Source organism: Procambarus clarkii, chromosome 55 (genome assembly GCF_040958095.1).
Source record: "Procambarus clarkii isolate CNS0578487 chromosome 55, FALCON_Pclarkii_2.0, whole genome shotgun sequence".
Lineage (NCBI taxonomy): Eukaryota > Metazoa > Arthropoda > Malacostraca > Decapoda > Cambaridae > Procambarus > Procambarus clarkii.
This window is the reverse complement of record NC_091204.1, coordinates 9,637,001-9,657,099: the sequence shown is the minus strand read 5'-3', so window position 1 is coordinate 9,657,099 and position 20,099 is coordinate 9,637,001. Positions and strand designations below refer to the sequence as shown.

General features: G+C 47.3%; 1 protein-coding gene across 7 annotated transcripts in view; it reads right to left on the bottom strand.

Moving 5' to 3' along the window:
- Positions 1-17,620: 17,620 nt before the first annotated feature.
- Positions 17,621-20,099, bottom strand: part of LOC123748304 (uncharacterized) — a 67,304-nt gene continuing 64,825 nt past the window's right edge. For all 7 annotated transcript variants that reach the window (XM_069305453.1, XM_069305450.1, XM_069305452.1 and 4 more), the window contains one exon: positions 17,621-20,099. This exon is cut by the window's right edge and continues 211 nt beyond it. In XM_069305453.1, the coding sequence (XP_069161554.1) occupies positions 19,109-20,099 (991 nt within the window). In that variant the 3' untranslated portion in view covers positions 17,621-19,108.

Genomic DNA, 20,099 nt, shown 5'->3' with positions numbered 1-20,099 from the left:
GAAATCATCCAGCGGTCCAAGAAATAATGCAAAAGCAACCTGAACTTGGGAACCACCTTGATCAAATCAAAAGGACACAGGATCAAATCCTCCAGCTCCTGCAACAGCATCAGAGTCCATCATGTGAAGGGCCAACATGCCAGAGTCTGGTACAAGGTGATGCAGCACATACTGTCATGGTATATGACAGCGGATACAACAATGATCCTATAACATCAGTGCACACAGTACCCCCAATAACACCAGTTGTTACGGCCCTCTCGGGACGCAACGGGGTTCTTACTCTGATGTTGTTAGAGGAAGATATATGTATCCGTTCCCAAGCCAGTAGTGGCTATCAAGGGATGAGATCCGTGACGCAAGTAACTTAAAAGGGAGTAGGGAAAGAAAGTTAAGAACTTAATATTATAATGTTCACCATCACCGATTTAATATATATAATAAAAGAGTACACAAGGGGGAGGGGTATTAACACTTTACAAGGGGGGCGTGCACAATCTAGTCTTCTGCTGAAGACTCTTGATCAAGAAGCTAGGTGCTGAGTCCGCGGTGCTTTCTTCGTGGCCTCAAGACGTGTCCTCTGAGAACCCCGAGCCTACCCTGGCCACAGGTCAGCCACAACACAGGTCCACTGGGGGCACCGTCGTGGAGGCCGTCAACCACACGTCCAGCAGGTCTGCTGGCAGGTACTGAGCCAACAAGGCTGGTACGGCCACTCCACGAACGATATAAGGGGTACGCCCTAGACAGGAGTCTCGTGTGATATCACCAATCACCCTCCTGTCCTCAATACCCCAGTGGATTACCGTCTCCAACCGTCGGTCCCGGGTAAATCCTCTTACTGCCACTCCACTGGCAGGCTAACACACCACAGTGTTCTTCCGGGGGGACGACGTCACAACAACTGCAGCAAACTTCAAGGTATGGAGACTGGCTGCCTCGGGTAGACTGACTCCACCTTCAACACAGTGGTCCCAGGTCGGCTCTGTAAGCAGACACGTCATCAATAACTGGGACACTAATACACCACACTCACAGGCTCAGATACAAACGCCCGACATATCCACTCTATAGATGGCGCTGTCGTCGGAGCACCACCTCACCAGAGGTCAGGAGCGGCGGTGTTGAGCGCTGAACCAGACTGGAAACTGGTCCTCGAGGCCAGTACACGCTGTCCTCACTAGGTGTCGTCGATCGTTTGGCGGGGGTTTCTGGAGCTGACCCACAGATGGCGTGTTTGTCACTGCTCCAGGCTCGGACGCTGGATCCGGATTCGTAACACCTCCCCACCAAAAAGAATTTGGTTTGGGGTTCTATAAAAAGAAACACAAACCAAATTAGTACGACGACACAACTCCAAATGGACACACATGCTTTATAATCTGGGATGTCGAGGCTGTCACGTCTACAGAACTGTACTGAGGAACCCTGGCACAAAGGGAACTTGTAGATAGAAGGCAATGATCTGCCTGATATAATCGTCCACATCTCCACTGCGATGTCAAGCAGGGGCATCATCTCACCTCTCTCGAGTACGGATTGGTTTCGACACGATCTGGGGTGACTCGACACTTCCCTATGTCGTGGCACTGATGATGGCTGAACACAGACGGCATTTCTGGTACCGATCCGGTAGTCCTTCAGGGAGACGGGAACCTGGAATACAGGGGTCTGATAATTCAGAGTGATAGCGACAGTGGGCAAGGCAGTACTTACTACATACTCTTCTACTAGGCCCGCACCTAGTTCCAACAGGGCTGCTTGCTCACCGAAGATGGCATTCGCTCTGCCCCCGTCAGGTCGACCAACGTTCCGTATAACGCTGTGTTGAGGCTCAGCAGTCACGCGGGGGGTGTCAACCTGTCGGAAACAGTCACTCATATTATCACATATCGTACCTCCTGTATCATCTATTACCTCCCAGGTCCCTTCTTCAACTGCAACACTTGCAGTACAACTCTCCAATCCCTGGGACCTCTTCGCGATGTTCCTGGGAGCCATCATTCGTCGGGTCGTCCACCGGTCCTCACTGAGAGCACAAACGAGAACACATACGAGAACCAAACAAAGTATCGCTAAGAAACACGAGGCCAATTGAGGGATAAGCTTCCCGAGCCAGTCATGTCCATAGCCGGCCACATCCACACGCCTGGCTTGGACCGAAGAGGGCACTAGACCTTTTGGACACACCGCACCTACCTCTGACGTCTGGGGAATCTCTGGCTGGTTCACTACATGCTGTAACTTGCCATACCGCAAGCACACATCCGCCTTCGCTCCAGACTCGTTGGTATCCGTGGGTGCCCGCACACAAGGCCTCTCTTCTTGCTCAGGTACCTCTGCCATCGTAACCTCATGTTCCTCGTCGAGAGAATCAGGAGACACTGCTAAATAACTGTCGATCTGCGGGTGAGAGGACAAATTAAATATGTTTACATCCGGGTCTGTCTTTACCTGGACAGTACCATTGCCTGTTACCTCAGACCGTGCTGTTCCGGTAGACTCGTCCGCAACCTTGGGAAGATTGATGCTCCAATCTGTCACCAAGTCGTTGGCTAGTACCACGTCAATCCCAGCCACAGGGAGGGTATCGACTACTGCCAACTCACTTGTGCCGCTGAAATAAGGCGAGTCAAGATGTACTGGCACTAAGGGGGCGATATACTGCGTTCTCGGAAACCCAACCAGGACAACCTGTCGTCTCCCGTCCACACTTACTCCCTCGGGTAACGAGCTCTTCACGATCAGGGACTGGGCTGCTCCACTATCTCTGAGCACTACAACTGATCTACCAGTATGATCACTCGTTACATACCCGCATGAAGTGTGAGGGGCAAACAAACTTGGTCTTTCCTGCGTCATCGTAGACTGGTTTCCTGCTGGTGGTGTAACACAGCTCATCAACATCACCTCCCTTCGTGCGCTGCCACCTCTTCTGCCTCGGCACCTAGCAGCTATGTGTCCCTTCTGCCCACAAGTCCAGCACACCATGTTCCTCCTCGGACTACGGTGTTTCGGACTACTAGGACTTGTTCTTCGAGGGCTACCTGGGGGGCGTCTTCTTAGCACTTTGTGGGACGGGTCTTTCTTCTTCGTCGTGAGGTCTGTCAAACCGGCGCTGGTAATTCCTCGGGACGTACTTAGCAGACGGCCTATGAGTCAGGATATACTCTTCAGCCATGGTGGCTGCTGCACTCAAGGTCTCCACCTGCTGCTCTTCTAAGTATGTCTTGAGGTCTCCAGACAAACAATCCTTGAAGTCTTCGAGCAGAATCAGCTGTTCGAGGTCTTCCCTGGTCTCCACCTTCCGAGAGGCACACCATTCTTGAAAAAGTCGCTCCTTGATCGTGGCGAACTCTGTGAAAGTGTGCTCTGAGGTCTTCTTCAGGTTTCTGAACTTTTGCCTATACGCCTCAGGTACCAATTGGTACGCCATGAGCACAACCTTCTTCACCTTGTCATAATCGCTGGAGTCGTCAAGGGATAACGTAGAGTAGGCGATTTGGGCCTTCCCAGTCAAGACTGACTGTATCATGATGGCCCAATTCTCCCTTGGCCACTCCAAAGAGGCAGCGACTTTCTCGAAGGCTGCAAAGAATTTTGACACTTCCTTCTCATGGAATTTGGGGACCATTTTGATGTTGCGTACCGGATCGAAGCTACTGGTGTCCGTTGTTTGCCTCCGACCACCGCCTAATCGCAACACTTCTAGTTCATGTTGTCTCTCTCTTTCCTCCCTTTCTCGCTCTCGTTCTTCTCTCTCTCGTTCTCGTTCTTCTCTCTCTCGTCTCCCTTCTCTTTCTCGTTCTTCTCTCTCTCGTTTCTCTTCTCTTTCTCGTTCTTCTCTCTCTCGTTTCTCTTCTCTTTCTCGTTCTTCTCTCTCTCGTTCTCGTTCTTCTCTCTCTCGTCTCTCTTCTCTTTCTCGTTCTTCTCTTTCTCGTTTCTCTTCTCTTTCTCGCTCTTCTCTTCTTTCTTCTCTTTCTAATTCTAAACGCCTCATCGCCAATTCTTTTTCTTTCATCTCCATTTCTTTATTTTTCATCTCCACTTCTTTATCTTTTAATTCTCGTTCTAATTCTAACTTCTTCCATTCAATTTCCCGATTAATTTCTAGTGCACGCATTTTGACTGTTAGGAAGCTGATATTAAGCTCACCTGCATCACTGTCAATGTCACTGGCCTTATCTTCCTTTTCTGTGGAAGCTATGTCTGCACTTTCCTTTGTACTAGGAGTCTCACCTTCCTGTTTCTCTTCTGCCTTCAGGTGCCGGTGTACCTTGGACAAGATCTCCACACGGGAATCACTGGCACGCATCTTGATCTCCAGGTAGGCGCTCACTAGTACAAGCTCTGGTTTGCTCAAATATTTTAATCTGGCAAGACAATCTTCTCTGTTCAGAAAAGCCTGAACCTCGTCCAGATCATCGATGGTAGCTTTGTCTGCCATTGTCACAGATGGAACACTTAGCACTTAACACACTGCTTACACGTTAGCACTTAACACACCGAGCACTGTTCTACACCAATATTGCACTTTATCGCACCAAACACTGCACTTGCCAATATTGCACGTAAACACTCCGGGCACCGCACTACCCAATATTGCACTGAGTCCAAGCGAACACTTCGCTCTATAATATTACACTAAATCACTGAGCACCGCACTAGTCAATATTGCACTTAATCGCTTAATCACAGCGAGCACCGCACTGCACAATATCGCACTTAGTCACTCTGAGCACCGCACAGGACGTATAACGTCACAATCGTCACACAGGGGGAATTATATACAGGGATTACGCCACTTCACCACCCCTGTCAAACATACTTAACAAGGGGACGGATCCCGCTGGGGATGCCAATTATGTTACGGCCCTCTCGGGACGCAACGGGGTTCTTACTCTGATGTTGTTAGAGGAAGATATATGTATCCGTTCCCAAGCCAGTAGTGGCTATCAAGGGATGAGATCCGTGACGCAAGTAACTTAAAAGGGAGTAGGGAAAGAAAGTTAAGAACTTAATATTATAATGTTCACCATCACCGATTTAATATATATAATAAAAGAGTACACAAGGGGGAGGGGTATTAACACTTTACAAGGGGGGCGTGCACAATCTAGTCTTCTGCTGAAGACTCTTGATCAAGAAGCTAGGTGCTGAGTCCGCGGTGCTTTCTTCGTGGCCTCAAGACGTGTCCTCTGAGAACCCCGAGCCTACCCTGGCCACAGGTCAGCCACAACACAGGTCCACTGGGGGCACCGTCGTGGAGGCCGTCAACCACACGTCCAGCAGGTCTGCTGGCAGGTACTGAGCCAACAAGGCTGGTACGGCCACTCCACGAACGATATAAGGGGTACGCCCTAGACAGGAGTCTCGTGTGATATCACCAATCACCCTCCTGTCCTCAATACCCCAGTGGATTACCGTCTCCAACCGTCGGTCCCGGGTAAATCCTCTTACTGCCACTCCACTGGCAGGCTAACACACCACAGTGTTCTTCCGGGGGGACGACGTCACAACAACTGCAGCAAACTTCAAGGTATGGAGACTGGCTGCCTCGGGTAGACTCACTACACCTTCAACACAGTGGTCCCAGGTCGGCTCTGTAAGCAGACACGTCATCAATAACTGGGACACTAATACACCACACTCACAGGCTCAGATACAAACGCCCGACATATCCACTCTATAGATGGCGCTGTCGTCGGAGCACCACCTCACCAGAGGTCAGGAGCGGCGGTGTTGAGCGCTGAACCAGACTGGAAACTGGTCCTCGAGGCCAGTACACGCTGTCCTCACTAGGTGTCGTCGATCGTTTGGCGGGGGTTTCTGGAGCTGACCCACAGATGGCGTGTTTGTCACTGCTCCAGGCTCGGACGCTGGATCCGGATTCGTAACACCAGTGCACTCACCGGTCACCACAGAATACATAATAACGCAAGTGAACATCATAATAATGCTCAAAGTGCATCTGTTAGCAAATAACTTCAAAATGGATACTAACAGTGAAGAACATCTCACTATACTAAAATGGAATTGTAATGGAGTTCGCAATAGAATTAATGACATCATACAGTACGTCCGTGAACATCAAACTGACATCACAGTGCTACAAGAAACACTGGTGGGTGAGGACTTCAACCCAAGATTTAGCGGTTATGAGAAGTTCTCCCTTCCAGCTGGGGAAAGAAAACGGGGCCTCGACACTACATTTTTAAGTAACAACATTCCTGCACAGATTATTGATGACCACATGAGGGATGATTATGAGTCACTGGAGGTAACTCTTTACTTAAACAATAATACCCTACATATAATCAACCTATATGTGCCACAGAGTAAACTTGACCTTGACACACTGCCTGAATTTGTTAATGAAGAACCTACCCTGCTGGTCGGTGACCTTAATGCCAAGCACCCACACTTTGATGCCAACTGTCATCAGCCGAATATCAATGGACGAAAACTGTCACTCTTTTTTAAGGGAAGTGAAAACCTTAGGGTCCTGGACCTAGATTCAGGAAGCTCTGTGTATTTCTTCGTAAGTGGGTTTGCTACGAAGGTTCCTAAGTGTGCCCTAAGAAGATGCTTAGGTGCGATTCAATAAGGTATACTTAGGAAGAAAATTGTTGGTTCACCTGCGTGCCGATAGAGGTCACTACTGTGTTTCGTTTGGCCAATCAGAGAGCAGCAACATTCTTCATATTAAAGATTTAGCCCTGGCTTATCGGAGCTCTACTGCCTCCTATTTACGTCGAATTTTCTTATAAAATTAGTATATTTCGAAGTAAAACAATGTTTTTTCAACTTCTACAGCCAGCACCGACATTGTAGTAAACAAATATGTTACATTTGTTGTTTACCTACGTAATTCTAAGAGATACTGTGTAGCTGTCCTTGTTGCTCGGAAGATGCGCTGACAATTATTGTATATATTTACTGAATTTACCCAAGGGCCACTAACTATCTAGTGACCTCGAAGAGGACAGAAAGCCGGCGGCTTGTTAAAGGGCCCGCCAATTGTCTTAATGATATTTTTTTTAATTATTATTTTTTAATAGGCAGGTTAGGGGAGGGGGTCAATGGATTTGTTAAAGAACGGAGCACAGCAAATTGTATAGTTAATTACCTGGCTAATGACACAGCTAAGTACTCTGTATTTGTTGACATCAAAAGAGCTTTCGACAAAGCACAGGGGATTGCGATCCTGGACGAGCTGGCATGCATGGGTGTCAAGGGGAGACTCATGAAATGGATTGCAGACTATCTCACAGGGAGGAAAGCCAAGGTCTGCTTCAATGAAGCAATCTCAAGAACAATGCATATGGAACTCAGGACTCCCCAAGGAGGGGTCATAAGCCCCACACTATTCAATGTACTTATGAATGCCATTGTAAATATTGATTTTCCGGAAGGAACACAACAAGTGGGATATGCAGATGATGTTCTAATACAAGCTCCCACCTTTTGAAAAATTAAACAGTCCATTGAACTTCTTGGAAGGAAATGCATTGAGCTCGGTTTCACTCACTCCACAAACAAAACAAAATCATACTCTCATCACAAGAGGGGAGAAAATGAAGAACTACAAATTAATGGTGTAACACTTGAATGGGTTGACCACTATCGGTATCTTGGCGTCACTGTCGGCTCTAACAAGGGGAAGAAAGAGGAACTCAACCAACTCATAGGAACATGCAGAAGTCGACTCAGGGCACTGAAAGCTATGACCTGGAAGAGGCATGGAGCCTCTATTGCCGTGCTTAAAGTGATGTACACAGCCTATGTGCGCTCCGTCATAGACTATGCCGCACCAGTTCTGTGCACCTACTCCCAAAGTGATATGAAAAGGCTTGAAAGCATTCAGAATGAAGCAATGACAATCATTCTTGGAGTTCCAAGAACTGTGAAAACGTCCAATCTACGAGAGGAGTTGTCCCTCCCCAATGTTAAAAGCAGAATTAAGTAGCTGAATGCTAAGCTTGCAATTAGGATAGCCAGAGATCCTCATTACAATGATATTGCTAAGAAAAAACTGAGTTCTGTGCTACTTTCAGGGGGAAACAGGAGAAGTAAAAACTGGCATCACCCATCAGTCTGCTACCTTGAAGAGCTTCACCTGCTTGAGCAAGCCCGTGAGCTCCTGCCTGTAGAGAGGTTACCTCCCTGGGAGGGTGACTCATGAAGGATTATCATCAATGAAATAGCAAAGCAAAAATCCAACATGATTCCACAAGAAATGAGGCACAAGTATCTCGATGAAATTTATAAAGAAGCCGGAGATAAACTAGATCAAATCTATACTGACGGGTCATCTAATCCTGTCAATGACAGGGCTGGTGCAGCATACACTGTAATTAAGGATAATGCTTTCCAACGCAGAAATGAAAAAAGTGCGTATTGAGAACTATGCCTCTTCAATGCAATCAGAGCTAACCGCCATTGAAATGTTGTTAAGGTTTCCTGAACGGAACACTAATGGTGCAGTGATTTGCACTGATTCAAAAGCAGCACCTCAAAGCTTAAGTAAAAATCGGGCAGAAAATCTTGCAATAGTTGCTGAAATTAAGAGAGCTGTGAGAGTACTTACCAATCAGGGAAGAGTCGTCAAGTTTCTGTGGGTCCCCCTCCCATGTTGGAATATGTGGGAATGAACGAACAGATGTGCTGGCTGCTGAAGGAGACCATATTGAATACTTCATACCCAAGACACTACTACAAATTAGAGGTATTGTCAGGCAACATCACCGTGACAAGGTAACTGAGGAAAGGAGAATAGAAGCACAAACCAGTGAGTCTGTACGATGGTACAACATGGTTGCAGCTGGCAATCCCAATCATTATGGACGAAGAGGAGGAGGACGAGGGAGAGAATCAGTAATAGCGAGAATCCGTCTTGGATACAAATATCCATGGAGATACGGAATGGAACCAACATTGATCAGCAAAGTTGCAGAATCTGTGGTGAGAGTGATGGACACCACCTAGACCACTATCTACGTGAATGTGAACCCTTTAGAGACATTAGAAGTATCTGAAGAATAATAAACCCCACATTGTTGGAATTAGGATTACACTATTTATCAAATATTGATAATGTTCTTAAAAGATTCCCCCATTTTGCACCCGCAAGATAATGTAAGCTTTTAAGGGTTGACTGATGTTAATCTTCTTGTTTGAGGAGCTGTTCACTTGAGACAGTTAAGTCCCAGCTGTGTCTGGGTACAAGGCTGGTGGTGTGTCCACTCACAAGATGAGTGGCGCTGCCCAATAAACTCGCCCCTCGAGGCAATATTTAACATTATAGGTTAATATGGTTCAACAATAACTTATAATAATTAGTAGCCTCGCGGGCATCTAAAATTATCCTTTGTAAAGAAATTCCATGAACAATATTATACTAAATTAAAATAATTATCGAAATTGTATAAATTAGAATATTTTATATATTATAAAGCTTGTTAAAAGCAAATATGATGTATTTGCATTTGTATGTAACTACGTAATTTTATAATTTTTACTTTAATAGAATAATAATGATTTTAATGATATAATCAAGCAGAATAAATTACAATTATATCTGCTGTTTCTTCTGATCCACCACTAGAAAACTGAAAATATATTTTTTGTCCATTTTCTATTACACTTAAAGCAATAACTTTTCTATTTACTTTTTTAATAATAAATGTTTATTAAGTTAAAAGCACATACATACATACATAATATAATGCATACATACATAATGTTGGATTTCCAGATAGAAAAAGTACATACTATGCCCAAAGCCACTAAGACGCACAGCGTTTTGGGACAAGATTTTGGGAAAACATTTAGACTAGAACTTAAAACTAAAATTTTCTGGCCTGACGATTCAGTGGACAGAACTCGGGGTTCGTTGTCCTAAGGGTCCGGGTTAGATCCCCGGCGGAGGTAAAAACAAATTGGAAGTTTCTTTCACCGTGCTGCCCTGTTCACCTAGCAGTAAACAAGTGTCTGGGAGTTAGACAGCTGCTTCATGGGCATGTGTTTGTGTGTATGAAAATTAGGATTAAGGACTTGCCCGAAACTCTATGCGTGCAGAACAATGAATGTAAGAACTCTTATATAAATAAAAAATGAAGAATACTAGACTGGATTAAACAATGGGGTAAAACAAAGAGTGGTGCTAAATAGGAATATATCTGATTGGAGAAATGTGGTGAGTGGGGGGGAGGGGGTCAAAATGGAGACCAGGTTAATGTAGAGGTCAGATGAATGTGTAGGTCAGGTTACTGTAGAGGTCAGATGAATGTGTAGGCCAGGTTACAGTAGAGGTCAGATGAATGTGTAGGCCAGGTTACTGTAGAGGTCAGATGAATGTGTAGTCCAGGTTACTGTAGAGGTCAGATGAATGTGTAGTCCAGGTTACTGTAGAGGTCAGATGAATGTGTAGGCCAGGTTACTGTAGAGGTCAGATGAATGTGTAGGCCAGGTTACTGTAGAGGTCAGGTGAATGTGTAGGCCAGGTTACTGTAGAGGTCAGGTGAATGTGTAGGCCAGGTTACTGTAGAGGTCAGATGAATGTGTAGGTCAGGTTACTGTAGAGGTCAGATGAATGTGTAGGTCAGGTTACTGTAGAGGTCAGATGAATGTGTAGGTCAGGTTACTGTAGAGGTCAGGTGAATGTGTAGGCCAGATTACTGTAGAGATCAAATGAACATGTTTCAGTTTTGGTCTGGCAAAGTCATGAACATTTTCTTTAGTCTTTCACTATCCTTATAATTAAAAGCAAGTCTGAAGTTGTAAAGCAATGCTTAAGCTAGTTCACATGAACTAGCTTCATGTCCCTTATGTGTAGTGGAAGCGTGTTGAACAGTCTCGGGCCTCTGTTGTTGATGGAGTTCAAAGTACATGTTGCACCTTTGCTCTTCAACGGGGGTATTCTGCACATCCTGCCATGCCTTCTGGTCTCATGTGATGTTATTTCTGTGTGCAGGTGTGGGACCAGCCCTCTAATATTTTTCCACGTATAAATTATTATGCATCTCTCCAGCCTGCGCTCAAGAGAATACAGATTTAGGCTCTTTAGTCGGTCCCAGTAGTTTAGATGTTAAACCGAGTGGATTCTAGCAGTAAAGGATCTCTGCACACTCTCCAGGTCATCAATTTCTCCAGCTTTGAAAGTAAGTAAGTAAGTAATTATCAAAAGAAGGCACCAAACCGGGAAGGCTATGTAGCACCATCAAATGCGCAAAATAATCAGAGGGCGCTAAATATCACCAAGGATGCCAATACGAGAACAAAAACGCATAAGGCGAACGATATCAAAAGTATCCGAGTCACCAAGAATTCTATTGAGGGACAGGTGACCGCGAGGGGCGGTCGGAAAGCAAGACACACGCTCGTCCTGGAAGTCAGGACATTCAAGAAGGACATGCACGACCGTAAGAGGGACAATGCAACTAGAACAATAAGGAGCAGGGCGGTGCTCCATCAAGTGACCATGGGTTAAGCGAGTATGGCCAATACCAACCTCGCCAGAGCTGTTTCCCACCGCCGGTTATGGTGGAAGGAGGACGGCCACGAGGAAACACAACATTTAAGAGTACGTAGTTTGTTACCAGTAACAGACAACCAAGAAGCCTGCCAACGGGTAAGGACGGAGGAATGGATAACCGGGTAAAAGTCGGAATACGGAATACCTTTACGAGAGATGGGACAAGAGCGGACAGCTTCCTTGGCGGCAGCATCCGCACGCTTATTTAAAGACACACCAATATGGCTGGGAACCCAACAAAACTCAACCGACTTAAATTTACTGTGAACAAGAAACAGCCAATGCTGGATCTCGACAACTACTGGATGAACCGGATTAAAGGACCCGAGAGCCATGAGGGCACTACAAGAGTCAACAACAACTACAAAGGAAGACTGACAACGAGAAAGCAGGAGACGAAGAGCATAGAGAATAGCATAAAGTTCCGCTGTAAAGATGCTAGTCTCCGGAGGTAAGCGACACATATAAGTGCGATCAGGAAAAACAACAGAGTAGCCAACACCGTCCGCAGACTTAGACCCATCGGTGAAGACAGAAACGGAGCGGGAGTGAGAAGAAAAGTGCTCAAGGAAACGGCGTTTTAGAACCGTAGGAGGGGTAAAAGCTTTAGTGATACGGGTCAAGGATGTACCAAACCGTGGAAGAGGGACTCTCCACGGGGGCAAAGAAGGAACAACACGAGGAGAAACATTAGAAATAAGAACGGAAAGAGAGTCCTGTAGGCGAGATAACCGGACAGAAAGAGGGAGGTGGTGAAGAGGAACAGGAACCGCAGGAGGGGTAAAAGTTAAAGCACGACAGAAACGAGAGGAAGGATGTTGTAAGGACTGCGCAAGATAGCGAAGACAGTAGCGATCACGGCAGTCTTGGAGAGACAGGAAGCCAGTGTCAACATACAAGCTAAGGACGGGAGTCGAACGAAAGGCACCAGAACTGAGGCGCAACCCAGTATGGTGCAAAGCATCAAGACGGCGAAGAGTAGAAGGAGAAGCAGACGAGTAAGCAGGGCAACCATAATCGAGCTTAGACAGGACGAGAGAGGAATGTAAAGCAAGGAGTGCGCGCCTATCTGCCCCCCAAGAAGTATGGGACAAGACCCGAAGGAGGGTAAGGGCCTTAGAGCACTCAACACGGAGGTAAGAGATATGGGGAGACCAAGACAAACGAGTGTCAAGGAATAACCCCAAAAGCTTCGCGGAATCTTTGTATTCAAGGGGATGACCATAAAGTGACAAAGAGGGACGAAGAACGACCCGTTTCCGCGTAAAAATCATGGCACAAGTCTTAGAAGTAGAGAACTTGAAGCCACGACCTGTGGCCCAAGACGACACGGCATCAATTGCAAGTTGAAGCCGGCGCTGAAGGAGAGGCGAATCATCACCCTGACAACAAAGGGTAAGATCATCGACATAGAGAGCGGAGAAGACAACAGAAGGAAGAGAGGAAAGAAGACCATTGAGGGCAACCAGAAAAAGAGTAGTGCTCAGAACACTACCCTGGGGCACACCTTCGTATTGCTGAAAAGAGGCAGAGAGAGCGGTACCAAGGCGCACCCGAAAGGAACGACGAGAGAGGAAGCTGCGGAGAAAGAGAGGGAGATGACCACGAAGGCCAAAAGAATGAAGTTGAGATAGGATATGATAACGCCAAGTGGTGTCGTAAGCCTTTTCCAGGTCAAAAAGGACGGCAACAACGGAGGTCTTCGCAGCAAAAGCAGTACGAATATAGACCTCCAAGTTCACCAGGACATCAGTCGTGTTGCGGCACTTGTGAAAACCAAATTGAGAAGGAGAGAGGTGGTGATGGTGTTCCAAGAACCACATCAGACGGACATTTACCATACGCTCAAACAGCTTGCAAACACAACTCGTGAGAACAATAGGACTGAAGTCCTTAGGAGACGTACCGAGAGACCCTGGTTTCCGAACAGGGAGAACAATGGCATCAAGCCAGTACTCAGGGACGGACGACGACTCCCAGACCTGGTTATACAGACTCAGTAAATACTGAGACGTGCACGGAGGGAGATGGCGAAGCATCTCATTATGAACGTCATCCGAACCCGCCGCCATAGATCCGCAGAGGGCCAGGGCAGACTGAAGTTCAGAAAAAGAGAAAGGATCATTAATGGGAAGGCTGAGATGAGTGCGGAAATCTAAAGGATAAGATTCAAGAACAGACTTGTGAAGGAAGAAAGGATTGAGGAAGATGAGAGCCAGAGTTAACAGAAGAAAAGTGGGAACCCAGTTCGGTCGCGACCTGCACTGGATTCGCCACAAAAGTACCACGGGTGTGGAGAACCGGCGAGACATCTGGAACGAACTTGCCCGCAATCTTGCGGATCTTCTTCCAGATCTGCGGCAGAGGAGTATCGAACGTAATGGTGGAAAGATAAGAATTCCAACTCTCACGTTTAACTGTAAGGATGGTTCTACGGGCCACCGCACTTTCCTTCTGAAACAGAATAAAAGAATCAGCCTTCTGCCGGTGGCGGTGTTTCTTCCAGGCTTCACGCTAACAGCGGACAACCTGAGCACAGTCCGCATTCCACCAGGGAACGCACTTCCGTGTGCCCCGAGAGGAAGAGCGAGGAATAGAATGGAGGGCAGCGTTGAAGGCAGTGTCATAAAAAAGGAGGGTGCGAGGAAGAGGCAGAGAGGAGAGGTCAGAGAGAGTAGCACGTGGGATGAATAGGCACCAGTCAGCCTTGGCAAACTGCCACCTAGGGAAGGAGAGGGGAGGGTGGAAAGAGAAGAAGGAAACGAGGATGGGGAAATGATCACTGTTATGGAGGTCAAGACCCTGCCACGTGAAATCAAGTCGTAAAGGGACGACGAGCAGAGAGAAAGATCAAGACAGGAAAGGGTGCGAGTTCGAGAGTTCACATGAGTGGGCTCACCAGAATTCAAAAGAGATAGAGAAGAAACGAGGACGAACGGTTCGAGAAGACGGCCTCGGGTGTTTGTCAGAACATCACCTCAGAGGGAATGTCGACAGTTGAAATCACCCAAAATGAGCACCAGCTCTGGCAAGGAGTCCAGGAGGTGCTTTAGATCAGGAAGGAAAAGCGGGACATTTGGGGGGATATAATTGGAACAGACTGTATACCATTTACCCACTAAAACACAGCCAGCAGAACAATGGAAAGATGACAGAAGAAGTAGGGGGACGAAGGGAATTAAGGGATCGAATTAAGAGAGCAGTAGAGTTATGGGCCCCATCGAGTGCTGGGGGGGGGGGGGGGAAGAAAGGAATACCCACAAAAGTGACCAGGACGAGCACCAAGCATGGGTTCCTGGAGACAAACACAAAACGGTGAAAACTGTGTAATTAAAAATTGAAGTTCATGGAAGTTGGCATAAAATCCACGAATATTCCACTGAAGAATAGACATTACCAAAGAGAAAGGACAGTAACAGAGAACAAGAAAGAAATAAAGGTATAGAAGAATACAGTTTATTAAAAAATCTCAGGATCAGGGCCAGGATCTAGAGCAGGGTCTGCAAAATCAGGGTTAGGGGGTATGGGGAAATTTAGTAAGGTTAGAGGGAAGGGAGCAAGAGGACAGACCAGAGGCGGACTGACGGAGTCCGGAGGAGGAGACAACTGAGGGGGGCAGGCAAGGACAGCTGGAGGAGGGGGGGGGCGAGGGTAGGGATTGCGCCTCAGCAAGGGCAGCAACCGAGAGGGTCTCAGGGGTGAAAGAAACCTGCATATCTGGGACAGGGGGTTCGACCACTGAAATGGGAGGGGACGTAGTGAGAGTCAGAGGGAGGGGGCGAGGAAGACAACGAAGCCTTCTTACCTGCTGGAGAGGAAGAAGGAGAGGAGCCAGGCTTACACTTCTGACTCGAAGAGGCAGGCGTTCCAGTAACAACGTACCGGGCGACAGACTCAATGGTCTCAGCAGGAGAAGAGGAGCGGGAGCGAATAGCACGAACATTGCTGGGAGGATGATGGATATCAGCCTGGACAGACAGGTGGCGTGGAGGGTCAAGAGACTGGGGGGGAGGGTCGGGAAGAAAGAGTGGGGGGGAGATGGGGAAGAAGACAAAGGAGATATGGTGGACTGGATGGGAAGGGGGGAAACCCCAGATGGAGAACCAGGAGAGTGACCATCTGGGGCAGGAAGCAAAGGAATAGGGGAGGAGGTGGTGGTTGTGGTCGGGTTTAACCTGGAAACGGTTATCAGACTGAGGAAGGTGGGAAGGACGAGGAGAGGTAGAACGCAACACACGAGCGTAGGATACGCCTGCAAAAGGGGTGAAACGACCAACTTGGCGTCTCGCTTCAGGAAAAGACAGACGATCACGGTGCTTCAAGTTGAGGACGGCTTCTTCGAGTTTGTAGTGTACACACGTGTGAGAAAATGTAGGGTGGGTCTCACCGCAATTGAGGCAGTGAGCCTGGGGAGAAGTGCACTCGGACTAAGAATGACTATCGTTCCCACACATGAGGCATAGATACACAGTACTGGTGCATTTGAGGACACCGTGCCCGAACTTCCAACACTTATTGCAAAGTCTAGGAGAGGGAATGTACTCCTGAACGAAGCATCTGGCACCAGCAAGAATAATAAGAGGGCGGAAGAGCCCTACTATCAAAGGTGATTTTTACAACTCGAAGGGGCTGACGGCGACGACCACGAGGGCATCAAGTGAACGTGTCCACCTGGAGGACAGAATGGCCTTGGGCTTCGAGGAATATGTTTAATATCCTCATGGCAATCTTTGAGGTCCCGAACACCAGTTGCAACATGGTGTGGGAGGAGAACAGTGCCAACACTGGCATTTAACCGAGCATTCTTGGAGACCCGAACAGGGGTCTCTCTCCAATGCAGGACAAAGCGGCTAAGCGAGTAGCTGCATCCTGAGAAGGAGCAGCGACGACACCCGTACCGTAACTGGTGGAGTTAAAAGTAACAGAGGCATCGACTGAATCAACAAGGTGCTTATAGAGGGAGAAATCGTCAGGAGGAGTAGAATCCAGATGGTGGAGATCAAAGTATTTAGCCCACGTAGCGGGACCAAACAAGGCGTTGTAAGTAGTATTACGGGAAGGGAACGTGCGAGTGTGGTCGTGGCGGGAACTGCGTTGAGAACCCCCAGAGAGAGAGGGGGTAAAAGGCGCAGTAGTCACAATGAGAGACGAAGCCGTGCCAGGGGACGAGGTGGTCACCACTGGAGGCTAAGGACTCGATCCTACCGCAGTAGAGGGAGGGGAGCTGAGGGGAGTAGTCAGGGGGTCGGGGCCCAATGCAGCAGGGGCTACATGGCCTGGTCTTCCAACACAGGTCCGACTCAGGGGCTTGGTCGCCCACCCCACGAGCCTGAGAAAGTACATGGGAAACATTATCAGCCATGAAAACAAGGGAAAATTTTCATTCACGAATGTGTCCCCACACACACCATGGAGCCACAATTAGAGGCAGGACACCCAACAAGAAGCTATCGCCGATCTTTGCCGGGGCCCCCCAGGGGTGCGTCGTGAGTATACGCCCCACAAACGCCACCTTAAGAACCGTGAGCCCGTCGAGAGCGGGTTCAGTGACGAAAGGAGGATTGACAATAAAAGGATCACCTCGCTAGCGACGTTGGGTACTACAGTTCTACTGGTGCAAGAGTATGCCTCCTCAACCACCCGGGCGTCAAAACAAAAGAAGGTCGAAAGAATAATCAAAACAGGCAAAAGGTCGGCAGGAAATGACAATTTGATAGGAGAAGAGGAGGGAGAACAATGAAACAAGAGGAAAAGGAAAAGGGGTCTGGCAAAATTGGTAAAGACAGCAGCAGGAGCATAAGGCCACAAAAGGACAGAGGACTGACCCACAGAGCATCACACTCCGGCAGCTGCCCACCAAGCCCCCTCACGGCGACAACGGCCAGACAGTGAGGGGGGAAGAAGTAGATAAAGTAATATTTATACTACTAGAATAGTTAATACTTTAAAACATTAGGGTATGCATACCATACATAATTTAGAGAGATTGTATGCATCCTGTCATCATGTTGATAGTAATTTCCCATTCTTTGTTGCTATCTACCACCAGCCACACCTGTTGTTCACTGGTGTCTTAATACATCATTTATTTCAAATGTTTATTTGCTAAAAAAACACACACTATATTTTGAAAAAATATAATGGTTTAAAGTAACTAAAATAATGTAAAAAAGGGTCTACAAGAATAATAAAGTTCGTATGTGCATTAAGCATTCCTTTTTGCCGTTTATAATGGCAGATATGACAGGAAGGCAGCGATGAAACACTTTTTCGTCACTCCCTCTCTTGCCCAAGAACCCTGCATGCAGGCTGCTCGTCTATATGGAGCAAGAACCCTACATGCAGGCTGTTCATCCATATAGAACAAGAACCTGCATGCAGGCTGCTCGTCTATATGGTGCAAGAACCCTACAGGCAGGCTGTTCATCCATATAGAACAAGAACCTGCATGCAGGCTGCTCGTCTATATGGTGCAAGAACCCTACAGGCAGGCTGTTCATCCATATAGAACAAGAACCTGCATGCAGGCTGCTTGTCTATATAGAGCAAGAACCCTACAGGCAGGCTGTTCATCCATATAGTACAAGAACCTGCATGCAGGCTGCTCGTCTATATAGAGCAAGAACCCTACATGCAGGCTGTTCATCCATATAGTACAAGAACCTGCATGCAGGCTGCTCGTCTATATAGAGCAAGAACTCTACAGGCAGACTGTTCATCCATATAGAACAAGAACCTGCATACAGGCTGCTTGTCTATATAGAGCAAGAACCCTACAGGCTGCTCGTCTATATAGAACAAGAACCCTACAGGCTGCTCGTCTATATAGAGCAAGAACCCTACAGGCTGCTCGTCTATATAGAGCAAGAACCCTACAGGCTGCTCGTCTATATAGAACAAGAACCCTACAGGCTGCTCGTCTATATAGAGCAAGAACCCTACAGGCTGCTCGTCTATATAGAACAAGAACCCTACAGGCTGCTCGTCTATATAGAGCAAGAACCCTACAGGCGCTCGTCTATATAGAGCAAGAACCCTACACGCTGCTCGTCTATATAGAGCAAGAACCCTACACGCTGCTCGTCTATATAGAGCAAGAACCCTACAGGCTGCTCGTCTATATAGAACAAGAATCCTGCAGGCAGGCCGCTGCTTTAACCGAGATGGCTTAGCAGTGCAAGTCACTGGAATAGGCAGTTCTAGAGTATAAATGTAAGACCTCAAGGTCCACCTTCTGCCATAGGCCACTTTGATGATGTATTGTACTGACGTCTGTCGAAGATGAAATGGGAGACAGGCTGGCTTTGATAATTTTGTGCAGCAAGTCGACGGCTTGCTGCATTTAATGTGGTTGGGGGACGACAACCTCCGCTCCACAATGGTAGAAGACTAGGAGGAAGATGATGCCCCGACGAGTCTGAGTAGAGACCAAACATCTATATGTTGACCTACAGCAACGGCCGCCTAAGCCGTCACTGTCACCCCTTCCTCCCTCCAGATTTTTCCAAGTGTAGTTATCATTGACATTTTGAATGGAGATTTTGGCAATTGTGTTGTTTTGTTATCTTGTGTTCAGGGTTTCCTGTTTTCTCTTATCTTCACTTCTTTATCCAGTCTATTGGAAGGGCTGCGAGACCGAGTTTTCCTCCAAAACACTTCTTGATATGGATTGGCAACCGTCTCCCGATACCCTGGGAGTGAGAAGCTGCAGACACGCTGCTTGCATGACAGCTTCAACGCTCTCCCTAAGTAATACTTTTCAATCTTGGCAGTAATTCTGTCTGAGATACTAGATGTTATCCGAGGTTTCTCAGGTTGGTCACTCAAGGCTAATTTGTTGTTCTCGTAGTAATCATTCATGCCATCGCCAGAAACTGCGACCTGTACAGCTTGTCGAGCTTCAACAAGTGGGCCTGTGTCTGGAGGTCGACTTGTCTCGTCTCTACTTCTTCGAGGTGGCTTTTGAGGAGCAACTTTCCTCTTTGGAAAGGTTTGTTTGTGTTCTGCCACATTAAGGGCGTTCTGCAAGCCTTCACCACCTGGTCTGTCTTCGTCTTCAGCTACACAACAAACATGCTTTTGTGTTTCTTTATTTAACTGTGTCCGTGTTGTGGTGTGACTACACAACTTCCTGCCAGCGTTGTCATTAGTTAGCGCTTCAGCATCTTCATATGAATGCTCTTCTTTATTATTGTTGAAGCCATTTGGTGGCCCTGCAGAACTATTTCTCCCTTCAGCACGCCCCTCGACATCATCACTTCCAGATATTGCTTTCCTTGAAACGTTCATATCAAAAGAATTTCCTCTAATTTTTGAGCGTTGCTGCTCCATATTTGCTTTCGGTATGTGCTTACAGAGCGTGGATCTTGCGTACATCTCCTCGGCTCCTGTCTCGCCTGGTCGTCCAGCCCCTCCATCTAGCTGTTGAGTGCTAGCCCCAGGCCTGGTGTCTGACCATACTACTTCAGTGCCATCGTCTTCCATTATCTTCGAATTACAAGTTACTTTGCTATCCAACAGGTTGTTTCTGGAGAGAGGTGACGAGGTTGAGAGACCTGCTGGC